An 18,562-nucleotide genomic window follows, 5' to 3' on the forward strand; every position below is an offset into this window, starting at 1 on the left:
GAAAGTCTGTATATAATATTAAATTATTTTAGTGATATAATTTTTTTTTAAATACACAAGTCTTAATACATTTCAAGTATATAATATATAAATCACGAAAAGAATAAAATAGTTACATAAATGAATGATTAAGGATTCAGTTATCACTTAAAAATTCAATAGTAACTATATCTTGTTTTTTATACTGAAGTATATCTTGTAACGTTTTTAAATAAAAAAATACTACTTTGTCCTCTAAAGATCGAATAAAAGACAATATTTAAAGGATATTTAGTTGTATTATTTTTAAATTTATTAAAAATATTTTTATTGTTAATAAAAATCAAAACCATTTCTGTCTATGTCAAAAAATTTCATGGGAGTTTTTGGAGGTTTACGTAAAAATAATAATAAACGAAAAGATTATTAAAAGAGGGTTGTTTTAGAGGGGAATGGATTCTCTCAATCTTTTTTTTAACAATTGAGGGAGTAAAGTATGATATCTCACCATTAATTTTTTAAGTATGACCAATAATAAATATGAGAAAAAAAAAATAATAAAAAATTAAAAATTACACTTTACGTTCTCAATTATTAGGATCCATTCTCGCTTCAGAGTTGAGAGCTAGGTAGAGAAAGGGAAATCTTTATGCGACTCGAATAGCCGCAATTGAAAGTTTGAAACTGAACCTCTTTGTTATGATGAAAAGGCAAAAGAGCAGCTCCTCTCTCTCGTGGTTTCGTTGCATCAAATTAAACGTGGTCGGTTTGGATATGCCATAGACCACTATTGGAAATTGGAATCTTCCTTTTTTGGCTTCTTAGATAACGGATTCTTTACCCCTTCAAGTAAATGATCACAAACTTAGAAAGTCAAACAATGCACTATTTATGTCATCAAGTAATAGGGTCCTCAGATATATTAGAGAGGAATAATTATTCACTTGTAAGGGTTTTTTATACGAGTCTTTACAAGTCATTTATATTAATGCGCTTTAAACCGTTATTGTACGTTTTCACTACACGTTCTTCTTCTTCTTGTTGCACGTTTTTCTTCCTCTTCCTATTATTCTTCTTCTTTTCTTTCGTTTCTTGTCGTCTCTTTCTTCTTCTTCATTTACGTGCTTTTTTCTCTGTTTTTTTTTTCGTTATTCTCGATTTCAATTATTTTTTGACATCAAACTCTGAAATCGTTTTTGAAGAAGAAGAAGCAGTAGAAGATGAGGAGGAGAAAGAGAAAGAGTTCTGAATTATGCATAAGGTGTACTTCAACGAATTTTGAGTGTATTTCTTAAATCCTTTGGGTGTAGTTTTGTAATCCTTTTGATGTATTTTTGTAATCCTTTTGATGTATTTCTGTAATCCTTTGGGTGTATTTCTGTAATCGTTTGGGTGAATTCTTGTAACCGTTTGGGTGTATTCTATAATCTTTTGGGTGTATTTCTGTAATTGTTTGGATGTATTTCTGTAATTATTTTGGTGTATTTCTGAAGTTTCATTATCTTCAAATTTGGCAAGAAACTCGTTTTAATGGAGGAAGAAGAAGAAGAGTCGTTCATAATGCATGGTGAGTAGCGCGCTTTGGAAATAGGAAGTGGTTGAATAACGTGCGTTTATTTACTGTTGAATGTGAGAGTGTAATGCGTGTGTTTTGTTGGACTTGTGCCAACTTGTAAGACTTGTAAGCTAAAAAATATGTGTAGCGGGCCTCATTAGAGAGAAAGCTAGCAAGGAGAGCTAATTTCCTTTTGATTTATAATAAGGCATTGACATTAATTATATTACATGCACTTAAGATTAAAAGGTTGATATATATGATGCCTTAATTAATTGCATAACATGATCATATGGAATCAGAAATATAATATTACTGTTAATCTGTTATCTAGTTGTTCTTGCAGAATAAGCCCTCATTTATTTTATGTCTATGCTAATGAAGGGAAAATATATAGAGCTTATTATTATATAATAGTGTCTTGTAGAACACTTCTAAGCTGCTTTTTAAATACAAATGTATATATTTTATATGATACAAAAAGTTAATCAATCATAGCCTAGTGATTAAAGGTTATGTAACTAAGTAACATCCATATGTTAGGGGTATAGAGTTAGTTAGAGATATTTTTCTTTTTTGTTATAACTAGTTTCCATTTCTGTTATAACTGCCTCGTGTGCAGTTAGGTAGCTGTTATAGATTTCTATTATAAATTGCCTTGGCTATTGTACTAATGTATCATCTGTTCTTCTCCGTCTAAGTCTTCTACTTTATATACTATTTAGTCACTCTTTTTTGTTCTTCATCTACGAATTTTGGTTTTTTTTTTCTATTCACTTCTTGGAATCATTGCTTGTTCATCAAGGATCTTAGAATCCTCTTAGTCGTCTGAGATTTGATTTTCTATTATAGTCATTTAGAATTAAGAGACCTCTTCGATAAAGATATTAAAAATGTCTTTTTTTTTAAGACGTTTACATGTGTTATAATATTATTGGACATCTTTATTAAACCAGTTAATAATTTATTTTTTAATAAACCAGAACAAAATCGGTTTATTATAACAACAATAATAAACCTAATTGTCCGTATTATAATTATTAGACCCGATTTGATCCGATCGATTTACACAATCTAAACCGAATCATGTTTAAATTTTTTGATAAAAAGACAAATATATCCTTGATTTTGTTTAAAAGAAAAAAAAAACCATGATCAAGTGGGTTATGTAAATTGATCGGTTCGACCATATCTGATAACAATTGAATTTATTGTTATTGTTATAAAAAAATCGATTTTATTCTAATTTGTTAAAAACTTCAAAAATAGCCGGTTCATTAATACGTCCAATAATAATGCGACACATAACATCTTTAAAAAAAAATGTTTTAAGCATATTTATAGTAGCGTCCTCCTTAAAATTATTCTTTAAAGTGTACATAGACTCAATTCAATTGATTAAAACTGGTCTAGTTCTTTTTAACATTAGTCTAAAAAGAGTACTTTTAAATATTATTTTTTATTACATTAACAAACTGAAATAGTTATTAATAACATGTTATTTGAACTTATTATTCTTATCCAAATACTAAGTAAACATAAATTTATTAAAAAAATAAGGGTTAAGTATTTTTTTCCTCTTAATATTTTGGATTAAAATTAAAATTGTCACCGATATTTTTTTCTTATTAATATTGGGTTAACATGTTTTATTTCTTTTTTATATTCTCAATCACTTTACATTTAACTTTATATATTATTGCTGTATCTAAAAATCACAATAATGGTATACAAAATACATAAAAATAAATTCAAATATATGCAACACATTATTCATTATATATTAATTTTGCATTATTATATAATCATAATGAACAATAAAAAAAAAAAAGAAATGTTACATGATTAATATTTCCTAAAAATATTAATTCCTAATATTTCCCTAATACATTATTGAAAAAATATTGAAGAAACAATTCGGTACAATAATAACTAGCTAGTAGCTACTTGTATGGTTAGGTTGCGCATCTCAAAATAAATAAAAGTATAGTATAATAATAAGATAAGATAGTACAAAGTAATTAACGAGCATGCATGCATTAATATAGCACACGTGCAGAATGCATGAACGTGCCGCACATGCCGAGTGCTGAGTATAGAGATGAGTGACTCAATACAAAGCAATTAAACGAAGCTTTCACTCCTTCTCCAAGTCGATCCCATAAAATATTCTAACCAACTTTTCAACGTGTGATGGACCAGCTCATCAAACCATCATCATTATTTTTATTATTATTATTATTAGAGCAACCATTTTCCTAACATTGTTTCAGTATCATCAATATAATGTGGAGAGTACACAGATTTCATTTTAGTGAGATTTACGTCATTAATAAAAAAAATAAAAATATTATGTATACACTACAAATTAATCATAAAATTAGTAATAATATATTTATAGATATTAATTATCCAAAATATATTTTAATTTTCTAAATCTTTATTATGAAGATTGAAAGCATGCAAGAAAGGGACATGACGAGCTGCTGACTCCTCCGATCCCCAGTCATTTTCCATGTGAAACTTTGTACCTAAATTCTTTTCATTCAATATAAATAAATCACAAAAATAAAGTATCGTTTTTGTTTTCAACGTTTAGGGTAAATTCTATTTGTGTCCCTAACGTTTAAATCGTCCTATTTGTATCTCTAACATTTATAAAAGTGATTTAATGTTATCCTACCGTCAATTACACATCATGAACGCTTTAGTTTGAGTTTTAAAAATCTCTTATTGAAGTTAGAATACAAATGTTTGGGATAGAATCGATAATCCACTTCGAAAAATAACTCATCAAAAGTTGAAACTAATTCCTACAACATTTACATAATTCACTTTTCTAGGAACATAATTGAATCTAAACATAAATAATGGGTATAATATTAAAATCGAGCACATCCAAATGAGACCTAATTGAGAATAAATGCATCCAAGTAAGAATAATTGAAAAGAACAATACTAGAGAACCAAAAGGTATTAACCAAAAACCAGCCAAATACCTTTGGGTGAATCTAAAATCTCTACGAATTAATATATATGGATGTTTCTTCTGCTAAGTATCAGAATGTTTCTTTTTCATACTAAATGGATGTTCTTTTATATATTTTTCGAATTTTTTTGTATTGTAAATGTGAATGTCTCTATCTCTTTGAGAATTTCATATTTTTTTTAAATTTTATAGATATTTAATTATTTTTGCTAAAATATAATTAGATGTTTCTTTTGTTAAATATTAGGATGTTCTTTTTCATATTAAATGAATGTTTTTTTATAATTAATACTGACAAATAGTAATTCTTCCCCAAGTTCATTCTTTCAAGATGTAACCTGACCTCTGTACAAATATACATGCATCATCATCAAGATCCATATTGTATTATATTAAGAAAAACACACACAATGCATGTGAGAATGGATTGGATTGATGAGAATGAATGAGGAAGACTTTCTACTTCAAAACCCTATCTAACGATGTTGATCGTGACAAAGATTTTCTACTTCCATTGGAACCATTAGAAACTCTTGTTGATGCTGATGATGAGGAAGACTTTCTACTTCCATTGGAGACATTAGAATTCCTTGGCGATGCAGCTTCGTATGTTTCCGAAACCCTTTGTGGTGATGAAGAAGATGAGTCCAAATTTGCAATTAGGGTTTTCTCCTCCAGAACTCTATTGGGTGGCAATAAAAGTGGCGAAAGTAAAGGTGATTCAGTAACAACATTACCATGAGTATCTTCTTCTTCAACAAAACCTCTCTTTGGTGTTGCACATGCTGAAGAACAAAGTGAAGAAGAATAAGATGAAGAACATGAAGAATTAATGTGTTGGTTGTGCATTGGTGATTATGTAGGTGACAAAACCGATGTCACGATTTGTTGCTGTGGCAGTGATGGCGGCGACGACGACGACGGCGAAAGATGTACCGGTGGGGAAGGCTTTTATAGGTTTTAATTAGGTTAATGTGAGAGAAAAGAGGAAGGCTTTTATAGGTTTTAATTAGGTTTACTTACTTAATTTTAAATTTTTAAATTTTGAATTTAAAAATTTAAATTAATTATTAATATAAATTAATGTGGTTTTGTTTAGTTTTTTGCCGATACCCTTTTGTTTTCATATACTTTTTCAATTGAAAAATATAATCTGATTTGTTAGTGTAATTGATAGTAGGATAACATTGAATCACTTTTATAAATGTTAGGGATCCAAATAGGACGATTTAAACGTTAGGAACACGAATATGACTTATCCCAAACATTGGAGACAAAAACGATACTTTTCTCTAAATCACAAAATATCTCTAGTATGCTTACATAACGTATAATAATAAGAACTATATAGCGACGATTCAAGTGTAAAGTACAATTAATCGTTATCCTTTGAGTTCTGTTTCCAACCTAGGACACGTGCTATGCATCTAAGCATATGCATAGAGTAGGGTATAATTAATGAGAAATTCGACAAGCTAATGTACCTGGTCATCACCGTACCGTGTTACAATAAGAACAACGCATAGGTTCATGGATGCTTTTTACATACGCGTAATTATCTAACTTATCTTGCACTGATCCCTATTTTGCCAAGAAGATAATATTCCTGCAAACCAGTAATACGGTCGTTTAAATTTGGGAGTGTGATGAGACTACACAATACCTAGATATTAATTAGGTATGGTTAACTTTGGTAACCATAGTTATGATGAAATGAAAATGAAGTGTAGACAAAGAGAGCAATACCGGCTAAGTGGCAACAACATTTGGCTCCCTAGGATGGAGACAAATTGAATTTGGCTACGAACCTAGAGGCTCGGGAACCGAACCTAAGTGGTGAAGAAAGAAAGGATGGGTGTTGAGTTTGGTGATAATGATAAGGAATAATAATAATAATAATCCATGTATGAGTATGACTACCTCTGAATATGAGACAGCTGCTCTTCTTTTTAAAGCCTTCTACTTTCCCTCTGATTCCGCGTCAACTTGTTTCTGAGAAACAAAATGAACCACAAAAATGCTTTATTATTATCTTCAGCTTTTTGCATTTTTCTTTCGCATAGTGCAATGCACTTTCCCCAAAGGTGACAACTCCAAGGGTGTTTTTGAGATTAAAAAGAATTTCAAACACATAATTTAATTTGATATTAAAAGGAAATTATAACCGATAAAACTTATTCACTCATTTAATTGATATATTTTTTTCCTAAAGTCTTGATTAACTCGGAATAACACTCTTCCTCGTAGGATAATACTTGAAAGTGAAAACTCAGATGCAGTTGACTTCACGTGAAGTTGATAGATGAGAGCCGTTAGATGATTTAACTGATTTGACTAAATTTTCATCTAACGGCTCTCAACTATCAACTTCACGTGAAGTCGACTGCACCTAAATTTTCACTATACTTGAAATAATTGATCTCATTTTCTAGACCACCGCAAATGTCCAACTCATATATATGTGTAAATCTTGATTCACAGATAAGCACCATCCAATCAAAATCCAAATTCCTCATCCACATGCATTTTATTCTCTGTCTCTGCACATCTGATTTCTTAGCTTGGTGAAGATTCTATCCACATTTTGATCGCAAAATCAAGACACACAACGATATCCACACGCGTCTGCTCATAAGTAACATATTGAATGCATAAAAGTAGAATAACTTCAATAAGCTTTTATGTTAATTATAGTTTTTTTTTTCTTTTTCCTTTTTAAAAAAATAAATACGTACTTGAAGACTACTTTAGTTTCATACTATTGGTTGATAAATCCGGAATAACACTTTTAGAACTGTTACTTTTTTTCATATAAACATTTATATTCATTATTTATTATTTTTTTAATCTAAACGAGCATTTCATATAGCTAGATTAATCCTTTTGACTCTTTAATATAGTCTAAAAACAATCAAAATATAAAAAATTTCGATAGCAATCAATGTCTTTGACAAAATATAAAACGGTGACAAGAAGATAATTTAACTACAATAATTTTTACATAAAAATAATAGTTAAAAAACTATTAGATAAGTTTATGTCATCAACTGTTTGGGCAAACTTAGAGCCGCAAATTTTAAAACTTTCGGTTACAAAGTGAGAACTAAAGATAAGTTTGACTTCACTTTTGTTTTGGATTGGGTTTCAAAGAATTACTTAAATAGTTAAAAGCATGTAGTAGTTAAGTTGACAATTTATTTTAGTCTCAAAACTTTCAATTTTAAGATAAACATTTCGTACATGATCAAGGTATTTATTCTCAAATGTTATTAAAAAAAAGGTAGCAAATGGATTAAGATACAAGAGCATTGTAGTGTTTAATTTATGGTGAAAAGTCAGGTGCATTCGACTTCATGTAAAGTTGATAATTGAAAATCGTTAAATATTTTTACTGATTTCACTAAATTTTCATCTAACGACTTTCAAATATTAACTTCACATGAAATCGACTGCACCTGAGTTTTATAGATGTTGGATAAGGATGTGGCTATGACTAAACTGTAAAGTATATATTGGTTGAAATGTTTGGCGGAATTGACAGCTTTAACTTGTAGTTAGAATATGTAGCACACTATTGTTGATTATAATTGGTTGGCTATGCCTACCATAGCATGCTGAGTGTTCCCGCATATTGAAGCAGCCTCAATCTATTTTACTGTCGGCTAGACACGATGCATGCATCAATTTCATTCCCTCTTTACACCTACGTCCCTTCAACCTCACATCTACATATTCTTGCTACTTGCTTCCTTTATTTTAATTATTTATACATATCTCCTTAATTAATCCACTTATCTAAATTAAGATGTGAATTGTTGATTATTATATTGATGAAATTAAAGTGGTCGAGAATCTTGATACACATTTCTTAACTACACCAGCGGCAGCCCACATTAATGGGATCACATTAAAATGCACTAATAACGTTCTAGATATATAGTTTTGATTTTAGTATTGTAAGAATAATGGTTTTTTAATTTAATAATAATCAAAAAAGGACTTCAATTTTCGAATGGAACGTTGTTTATGACGTGGAGGACGGGATAGAGACTGGGAGTCAAACTACGTGTGTGCTTTGAAATAAAGCATTTGCCGACTTTTTTTTATGTTTGTGCTTTGAAAAGAATATCTGATGCTAATCGTTATCATAATTCATATGCGTCTTTAATTTGAGATGACTTTACATGGTTTTACTTTCTTATGTATTCATATTCCTTTTTGTAATGTTGATCTTAGGAAAAAATGACACGTTAGCATTAACAGTTTTTAGCTAAATCTCTGTCCCTTGTTGCCACGTTAGATGAATTATATTCCTATTATTGGTAAACTCTCAATTCCGATAAGAATATATCTATAATTTGATGTCTAACTTTTGTCTAATTTATTTTTTTATAATAAATTTTAAATATTTAATAATTATTTATATTTTATATTTTTAAAATTAAATATTAATCTTTAACTCTTTTTAATAAGTTAGACAAATATTTTTACATACCATAACAATCACGTTAATTAGTTTAATAAATATTTTTGACAAAAACATTGGAAGGTGGCAAACCAAAAACCATTGACCCAAAGTACTACCAAAAATCCTATCACTACTTAAGCCAGCCCATACCAGTAGAGAAACAAAGGGCCCAAAAAAAAACCACTAGCATATATCCCCATCAGACCAAAAAAGAAAAAGAATTATTAATATATATTAGAAAACAAGATATATATTAAAAATAAATTAAATAATATATGTTTATACATAAATAAATAATAATTAATTTTTTTATTTTTACATAATAATTTTAAAATTTTATTATTAATTAAATAAATCTTAACTTTTTTTTGTTATATTTAATATATCTATATACAAATATATAATAGCTAATTTTTTATATGCACGTAACATTTTTGTTAAAATATTATTAAGCAGGGGAAAATTAAAAAAAGAAGTTACTAAACACATTAAAATATTGTGACCAAACCAACTTGGGTTGGTCAAGTGGTCATCTCACTTGTCCGTTTAAGCAAGTGTCGAGAGTTCGAACCCCACCTTGTGCATGCAGCAACTCATTGGCCAGCGTCAAACCCTTCAATAGAGCTTAGATCTGCGACGGACTAGTTCTTAACTTGTCGAGTTGGGGAATAGTGACCAAAAGTATGCGTAGTAAATGACAATAGGGTCATAATTGAGCAAACAGTCCTATCTCAATAGAGACCGCGAGAGTCTATGAGAAAAGAGTTATAAACTAGTTGGAAGAATGATTGCTTACTCAATCTTCTATATCTGAAATCTGAATTGATCACATTGGACAAGCATGTGTTCATCCTTTTTCCTTTTTTCTATGATGATTCAATGGTTGTGATGCCTTTAATTTATTTATGGTTATGGATAGATAGCAAGAACCGTTATGATCGAGTGACCGCCTTCAAAATTGGAACCTTGTGAGTTATGTCTTTAATCGATTCTGGCACATAGGACATAGTCTTTTGTATAATAAAATGAAATAAATCCAAATTTAATTTGTCTCTATGTATGATGCTACGATCTTATCTGTATGATTATTTGCATAATCAAATAAAAATAAGTGTAATCCAATTTGTGGCAATAACACATGGCTCTTGCCTCTTGGAAGTGTAATAAGATAGAAGCATGCATGGTTCCTTGATGTTTAATCCACTCTGCCATGCCCCATGTCAAACAAACCAAAGTATAATTGGCAACGTGAAGTGTTTCACAAAAGCAAAATATGCACTCCATTCAATTATAAGGAGAGTATAGAATACGAATTGCCTAGCTAGATTCTCTTCAACCTCCCTAGCTTTATTTGTGTTACTCGTGTAATAGGGTAGAGTATACAGCAATAATTGCAATATATAATTCTGCATGAAGCCATGTGGATAACATATTTCTTTTTTATTTTTCCCTTTGATACGTAATTTAAAAGAATGTACATATTCTTTCCTCTCCTGTGTATCCAATCTAATGGAAAGTTGGATTGCTTTGATTTCTACTCGTATTTCTGAATGTATCACGGAAATGTTTGGTAACTAAAGAAAATTAATTAAAAATAATCATAACTTGCTTTATTTAGTATTTATTAATTGTTGCGACAATTAATGAATGCTAAATAAGGCAAATATCGATTAAGTTTAGATTAAATAAAATAATTATTTTTGAAAAATTCATAAATTGGTTGTATTAAAATTTTAGGTAAAAATATGATGTCAAACTCTTTGACTAAGGCACATGGATGAAGGTTGTACTTTGTTGCAATATTATATAATATTTTATATTATGGTTGCAAAATGGCATTCTTAACCAAGTATCGCTTATTTGCTGTTTTCCCTGTGCAATTATTCCATCAATTTCTAGAAACAAATTAAAGTTGAAAAAAAAGGTAGATTTGGTATATGACTGCTTTGATTATCTACTACCAAATCATTACGCTCATTATTAAAACGCGTTTGCATTAAAGTGTTTGCTAACTCAGCAGAAGGTCATAGGGGGTATCATAGCCTCGCAAAAACCTTGGCTTCAAACCCCAGAACAATACTTTCTATTTCCGGAATAATAATTTGGCTGAGATCTGTTTTGCAATTAGCAATTTCTTAAAAGAATACAATTAAAAACATGAGACCCTAGTGTATAAATTACCAAACCTAGTGGCTAATAATTAGTTATAGCTAGTTAACATATATGATTTCATCTTCTACCCTATTGATGGCTTTTCAGGCTTGTCTTGTTGTCATTGGGGGGATATTTCCTTCTTATTTTTTTCATGATAGGAAGGCAAACACTTTAATAGATGCCACTCTTTTTGTCCGTTTGTAGCCCCCACAATAAGCAAGGCACCAAAATAAAATTAATAGTGGTATTCCTATTTCATCAACGTAACCACCGCCTTTTCACCAACAATTTACCATTTGACCAGACCAAAATTGAAATGAATGAAAATGAAGAGGTGCACCAAAAATCATATCATATATATATATATATATATAATTAAAAAAGAAGGAACCCTTTTTATGATAATTAATCATCACTATTATAGAGCAACCCCGTTTATTTTCCATCAATTTCTAGAAACAAATTAAAGTTGAAAAAAAAGGTAGATTTGGTATATGACTGCTTTGATTATCTACTACCAAATCATTACGCTCATTATTAAAACGCGTTTGCATTAAAGTGTTTGCTAACTCAGCAGAAGGTCATAGGGGGTATCATAGCCTCGCAAAAACCTTGGCTTCAAACCCCAGAACAATACTTTCTATTTCCGGAATAATAATTTGGCTGAGATCTGTTTTGCAATTAGCAATTTCTTAAAAGAATACAATTAAAAACATGAGACCCTAGTGTATAAATTACCAAACCTAGTGGCTAATAATTAGTTATAGCTAGTTAACATATATGATTTCATCTTCTACCCTATTGATGGCTTTTCAGGCTTGTCTTGTTGTCATTGGGGGGATATTTCCTTCTTATTTTTTTCATGATAGGAAGGCAAACACTTTAATAGATGCCACTCTTTTTGTCCGTTTGTAGCCCCCACAATAAGCAAGGCACCAAAATAAAATTAATAGTGGTATTCCTATTTCATCAACGTAACCACCGCCTTTTCACCAACAATTTACCATTTGACCAGACCAAAATTGAAATGAATGAAAATGAAGAGGTGCACCAAAAATCATATCATATATATATATATATATATAATTAAAAAAGAAGGAACCGTTTTTATGATAATTAATCATCACTATTATAGAGCAACCCCGTTTATTTCCGGTGAAGTAAATGGACAGAGACTAATGGGGGGTTACTAAAACAAATCTAAGTACAGAAAAGAATGTATGTAACTGTAACTGTAACATATAACGTAACATTCCCAAGTCCCAAGTGGAAAGACAAATTAAACCCCAAATCACATCTCCACACAATTACCAAAAATAAAAATAAAAAGGTACACGTGGTTATGCTACTCAATCGAAGAATTCCCAATTGAACTTGTGATGAACTGAATTGTTATTACTATTGTTGTTGTTGCCATTATTCAGTGGGCTTGCTGATGTGGATGTGGAAGAAGATACTGGAATTAACGGTGGCAGAGAATCAAATGTCTCCCATTTTGTGGTAACTACTACTTCTGAGTGCTGGTTTTGCTGCTGCTGCTGCTCCTGAATTGTTGCTGATCTATGATTATTCCCATTTGACACACCTTGTGATTGTGGTTGCTCTTGAATTGTTGCTAGTCTATGCACATTTGAATGCCTTTGTTGGGCCTTCACTGATGCATGATGCCCTCCATTGTTGGCATTGCCCATAGAATTCTTAATTTTAAGCATATCAAGAGTTTCAACATACTTTTGAACTCGTTTTACCTTCAAAATGGGGATTCATCACCATCAGAACAAACCATAATCAATGGGAATCAACAGAATTGCAATATATAAAACATAAATACAGAGATAAAGAGACACACAAAAAGTGTTTAGAGTTGAAAACAAGTACAAGCCAATGTGTCAAACGGAGACAAAAGAGACACAAATTTCCTATGACTGTCTCTCTCTCTATTTGTGTTATGTTATAGCTACCAAATGCAGGAAAAGTGCAAAGTTATGCATAGAAGAATGTACCTGCATTTTCCTCTGCAGTTTAACATCTCCATCAGCCATTATACCATCCAATTTAAGGAGTTGATTCATCAAGAGCTCAATGAGACTAATGACATCAATTTCAGCAACTTTGCCACCTTTACTAATAATTGATTCCAGTGCTGACACCTGACAAAGTCCGAATTAATCAGCACCACCCAACTACTGAAGCATTTAATACATAGAAAAAGAAGAAAAAGGGGGATAGAAGAAAGCATACCCTGGCTGCAAGTCTATCAACTTCCAAGCTGATTTCAGAAATGGACTTGGCAGCTTTTTCCATCTTAGCATTCTTTCTCATCTCCAAGTACCTTCTCTCTTGGCTAAGAGGGTCCTCCACCAACACCAATTTGGACTTGTCCTTCACTCCAACAATGTCAAGGAACGCCTTTGAATCCCTCTCTTTGTCCTTGTAATATATCTTCTGATCCTGGTGGTGCAACCCAGTTGGACCAGACAACATTTTCTTCAATTCCCCTAATAACATACAACGGTAAACATAAATAAATCAACAGATAATACTATAATATAATTATTAAAGAAAAAAGGGGTTTACCAAATGTAGCTTGAGAACTAATGTTGACTTCATGGTAGGTTGATCCGTATTTAACCCTAACTCTAATTGTCGGTGCCGGCGGCACTGAGTTCCGATCCGAGTCATCGGTTCTGCGCTGAACCAGCATTCCACCTGGTCTCATCTCCCATTCCATTGCCCTCGTTGTTGTAGCCTCGCTTCCATTATTCACGGCGGAGACCCCATAATTATTGGTCATGTTCCTCATCCTCATCATCTTCTTCTCTCTTTCAGTAACACTTCTGTGTTTGTGTTGAAGTTAGTGAGAGAAAGAGAAAGAACCAGAAGCTCAGATTAGATCTCTGCCAAGTTTGATTTGTGTGAGAAGAGAGAGAAAGAGAAAGAAGAAAAAAACGGAGACTCGATTGACCGAAAGGATGACGTTGTTAGAACCTGATGCGTGAAAGTGTGAATAGCCCGCATTCCACGACTCCAATCCCCGTAGGGAAAAAGAAAGATTCAAGTTTCAAGAGACAGAAAACTGAAGAAACGAAAGCTTCGCCTTTTGTTTTTCCCCCTTGTGCTTTTTACTAGAAGAATCAACAATGGCGTTCGGATGAAGAAAAACACCGACGCATCAACCCTCCAAATCTTCGCTTTCACGGCAAATCGCCGGACGGAAAAGTTCACACTTTCTCAAAGGAAAAGAAAGTCACACTCAGATGAATGGCAACAACAATAGGGGGAAAATTACATAGAAATGAAAGAGAGAAGAGAAGAAAATGAAGCTGAGAAAGGGTCCGAATTAAAGGAAATAATGTTTGTGTGAAGGAAAATAATGAATGTGGTGAGTGTGAGAGTTTTGTCGCGTAATTTTGGAGTGGAATTAACAAATGGAACAAAAGAGAATCTGAAAGAACCGGTGACTGTGTTGTTCTGAAGATGAAGAAGAAGAAGAAGAAAAGGGCAATGTAATGTGAAGTCAAAATCCAGAGAGAAAAACAATTCCAATAATCAGGATTTTGCTCTCTCTCTCTCTCGAGGAAAAAAAACAAAAAATAGTTATAAAGAAAAATTGGCAAAAATGAAATATATTAATAAAAAAAAAGAGTGGCCAGCTAACCATGCTGGCAGCAGCCTGTGACTTTGATGTTATTAATAATTTCATAAAATGTAAACAAATTGGGTTTAAATAATTGTCGATAAAATATCGTCACATCATATCATATGATTAATCAAAGATGGATTATTGTTCCCTGTTGCAATTCTACCACAACAAAAAGAAAAAGGGTGATTTCTGTCTAAATTATGATTATGGTAGTTACAATAGTAATAATTATGATGGCATTATATGGTTAACAAAACTATTGCGATAAAAATATGAAGTGAGAGTTTTGTTTATATTTTGAATTATTCTTTTTGTTGTTATCCTTGCTATTAATTTGTTCTACATTTTTAATTATTTATACAATTTGTACGTTATATTACTATTATTGTCATTTTTAACATATATTTTATGGGCTAAGTATGATTTTGGTCCCCAACGTAGGGGCTGAAAATTTTTTTCGTCCCTCGCCTTTTTTTCGCTCTAAAATGGTCCCCAAGGTTTCGGTTTGTTTTAAAATCGTCCTTCGGACGAAAATACCCTTTTCCCTTCACCCCAAAATTAACCAAAATCAACCACCACCACCACTACCACTACCACCACCATCAGAACAGAACCACCACCACCACCACCACCACCACCACATCATCATCATCATCATCATCATCATCATCATCATCATCATCAAACTCAGAAGGTGAAGAACAGAATCGCAGAAATTGAAGAACAGAAGCGCAGAAGCAGAACAACAATGGAATCAAATGAACAACAACAACAAAAGCAGTTACAAGCAGAAGAACAACAAAAAAAAAAAACAAGAACCCATAACTCAACCCAGAACCCATAACACATCATCATCATCAAAACTCAACCCAGAACTTAGAACTCAGCAAAAATAATTGATAAAATGAATCAGAAGAACAACCAAAAAAGAACAGAAACTAGAAAAATTGATAATCAGAAACAGAAACAGCAGAAGGAGAAGGAGAAGGAGAAGGAGAAGGAGAAGAAGGTGGTGGTGGTGTGGTGCGGTGATGCTGGTGGTGGTGGTGGTAGGTGGTCGGTGGTGGGTGGTGGTGGTTGTGGTGGTGCTGGTGCTTTGCATAATTTTGGGGAAGAATGGAGAATTTTGGGGAAGAAGGGATAGGGGCATTTTGGTTCGAATGACGGTTTTAAAACAAACTGAAACTTTGGGGACCATTTTAGAGCAAAAAAAAGGCGAGGGACGAAAAAAATTTTCAGCCCCTACGTTGGGGACCAAAATCATACTTATCCCTATATTTTATTTACATCCGGATGGAAAAGACTAAAAAGATTTTTTATAATAAAGACAAAGGGGTCGAAGAGATTATCAACATGATCGTCGTGAGTTCTAATGAGCGAAAAGGTATGGTTCCTTTAATTGTTGATGGCTATGCCAGATATGATACGAGAGTTTTTCTTTAAGGTTAAGTACTTTTTTTGTCCCTAAAGTCTTCGCTCAAAATTAAAATCGTCTCCGATATTTTTTCGTTATTAAAATCATCCTCAACATTACAAAACGTTATAAAATCATCATTTTGTCCATGAACATTTTTTTTGGACAATTTTACCCTTAAACAAAAATTAAATAAAAAACCGCCGAACCGACTGAGAAACGATCGATTGGATCGGATTGGTAACTGGCCGGTTCGGATAAAACGACGCTGTTTTTTTATTTGTAAAAAAAAAAACAAAAGAGAAGCAGATTCATTTGTGTCTTCATGAACCAACTCCCCCCAATCATTCATTCATTTGTCACTCCCTGGACTGGAGAACTCTGAAGCAAAGGGAACCCTAGCCCTTCGTCACCGTCGCCATTCCGAGGTACTCAGCGCCGCCGCCGTCCCCAGGTCCTCAGCGCCGTCGCTTCTTCCTCTTCCCCGTGTTCGGAACCAGTAACTCGGCACGTCGTCTTCATCTTCGTTGGCTTCTTGGCGCGGAACCCAAATTAGTGGCTTCTCGTCTTCATCTTCACTGAATGTTCGGCCTTCTTCTTGGTTTGAAGTTCTGAAATTGTTGTTCTTCGATTTTCTTCTTCAATTTTTGTTCCATTTTTCTTCAATCCTTCTTCTTCGGTCTTGGTTTGAAGTTTGGTTTTGAATATTTTGTAAATTGTAATTTCCTGTTGTTAATGGCTCTGTCTTGTATTTGCTGGTTGCTGATGGTAGAAATTTTACAAATTTGCATATTTGTATCGTATGGTTCTGATTGCTCTGTTAAATCATGTGTATTAAAATAAACTTACTCTGTGAATGAAAAGATGAAGAAGAAGATGAAGGGTTGTTGTTGTGAATGAGAAGAAGAAGAAGATGAAGAAGAAAGAAGATATGAGAAGAATGGTTGTTATGAGAAGATGAAGGGTTGTTGTTATGAATGAGAAAGGAAGAGAAGAGGGATCTATCGTCTGCGTTTGCTTACATGTTTTTTAATTTTTGTTTGAGATATTACATGGACAAAGCGATTTCAGTACAGGGCCTTAGCTGGACTAAGAATGCTTTGGGGAAGAGAAATCTGTTGAACTGGCTGGGAGCATGATTTCCTCCCTAGTGGAGTCTGGTAAATTTGCATGTCTAATAAGCGCGCTCTCATCTTTGTTGGACAAGTACTTGCAAGCCCCATCAGAAAGCTTTTCTTAGTAGCCTTAGTTACCAACAAAAGCCGGCTTCTGATTTTTCACCATTCTTGCTCATGAAACATACTGGAATTGAACCTACTGTCCTTGGCCTCATATCACAGTTGGATGCTGCTATTGATAAAAAAACTTCAGGAGTTCTTCCTAAGGCCTACTGGGAGTGCATGTTGCATGGATCTCTTTGTCATCTTTCTACTCCTAGTACTACTTTGCTTTCTTGTGCTCTTAGCATAAGAGGAATTATCTGTGTCCTAGATGGGTTATTTAGAATAACAGTAGGAAGAAAGGTTGATTTGGACATCGAAATTTTTGGAAAAATTCTTGATGCTGTAATGATTATCAAGTATGATAGGATATTTAAAGGTATTCATGGGCAATGTGATGCTGTTTATCAAAGCATAAGTGCAGAACTCGAATGGTCAAGTTATGCTGACTTAATTCTAATGAAGCAAATAGAAGGGTTTCTGAAAGACATTAATTCTAGGGGAGAAGGTCATGACAGTGTCCAAGAATGGATAATCTACTTCTCTTTTGTTTTTTTTACAAATAAAAAAACGGCGTCGTTGTATTCGAACCGGCCAGTTATCGATCCGGTCCAACCGATTGGTTTTTGGCCGATTCGATTTTTTTTTTATTTTTGTTTAAGGGTAAAATTGTCAAAAAAATATTGTTCATGGACAAAAGGATGATTTTATAACGTTTTGTAACGTTGAGGATGACTTTAATAACGGAAAAAGGTCAGAGACGATTTTGATTTTGAGCCAAGACCTTAGGGATGAAAAAAGTACTTAACCATTTTCTTTATATTATTGTCTTACTTTCTTTACGTTTGGATTGTAGTGTTACGTTTGGATTGCAGTGTTTGACTAATTCTGTTGGATTTGGATCCTCTAAAGTTTAAATTTCACTTTAGAGAGTAAAGTGTGATCTTGTACCCTTGAATAGTTTCTCTTTCATATTTATTATTGGTCCCATCTATAAAATCAATGATGAGAGATCACACTTTACTTTCTAAAATAAAATTCAAACTTTAGAGGATCTAAATCCAATTCTGTTTGCTCCACTTTATTGGATTGAGGTTTTGCTTTAAAAAAAATATATTTTATTTAAATTAATTCCTCTCA

At 32.4% G+C, this 18,562-nt stretch overlaps 1 protein-coding gene across 2 annotated transcripts; it reads right to left on the reverse strand.

Moving 5' to 3' along the window:
- Window positions 12,483–14,749, reverse strand: LOC107618377 (BAG family molecular chaperone regulator 1). Of its 2 annotated transcripts, none has more exons than XM_016320424.2 (5): window positions 14,134–14,749; window positions 13,723–13,982; window positions 13,387–13,643; window positions 13,149–13,295; window positions 12,483–12,893 (listed from the first exon to the last, which is right to left on the reverse strand). In XM_016320424.2, the coding sequence occupies exons 2-5, from the start codon at window positions 13,955–13,957 to the stop codon at window positions 12,495–12,497; spliced, it is 1,038 nt and encodes a 345-aa protein (XP_016175910.1). In that variant the 5' UTR covers window positions 13,958–13,982; window positions 14,134–14,749; the 3' UTR covers window positions 12,483–12,494. The 2 variants fall into 2 exon arrangements, with proteins under 2 accessions (XP_016175910.1, XP_016175908.1); XM_016320422.2 differs by having other exon boundaries at window positions 13,723–14,042; window positions 14,134–14,748.

This window comes from Arachis ipaensis, chromosome B09 (assembly GCF_000816755.2).
Source record: "Arachis ipaensis cultivar K30076 chromosome B09, Araip1.1, whole genome shotgun sequence".
In the NCBI taxonomy this organism is placed as follows: domain Eukaryota; kingdom Viridiplantae; phylum Streptophyta; class Magnoliopsida; order Fabales; family Fabaceae; genus Arachis; species Arachis ipaensis.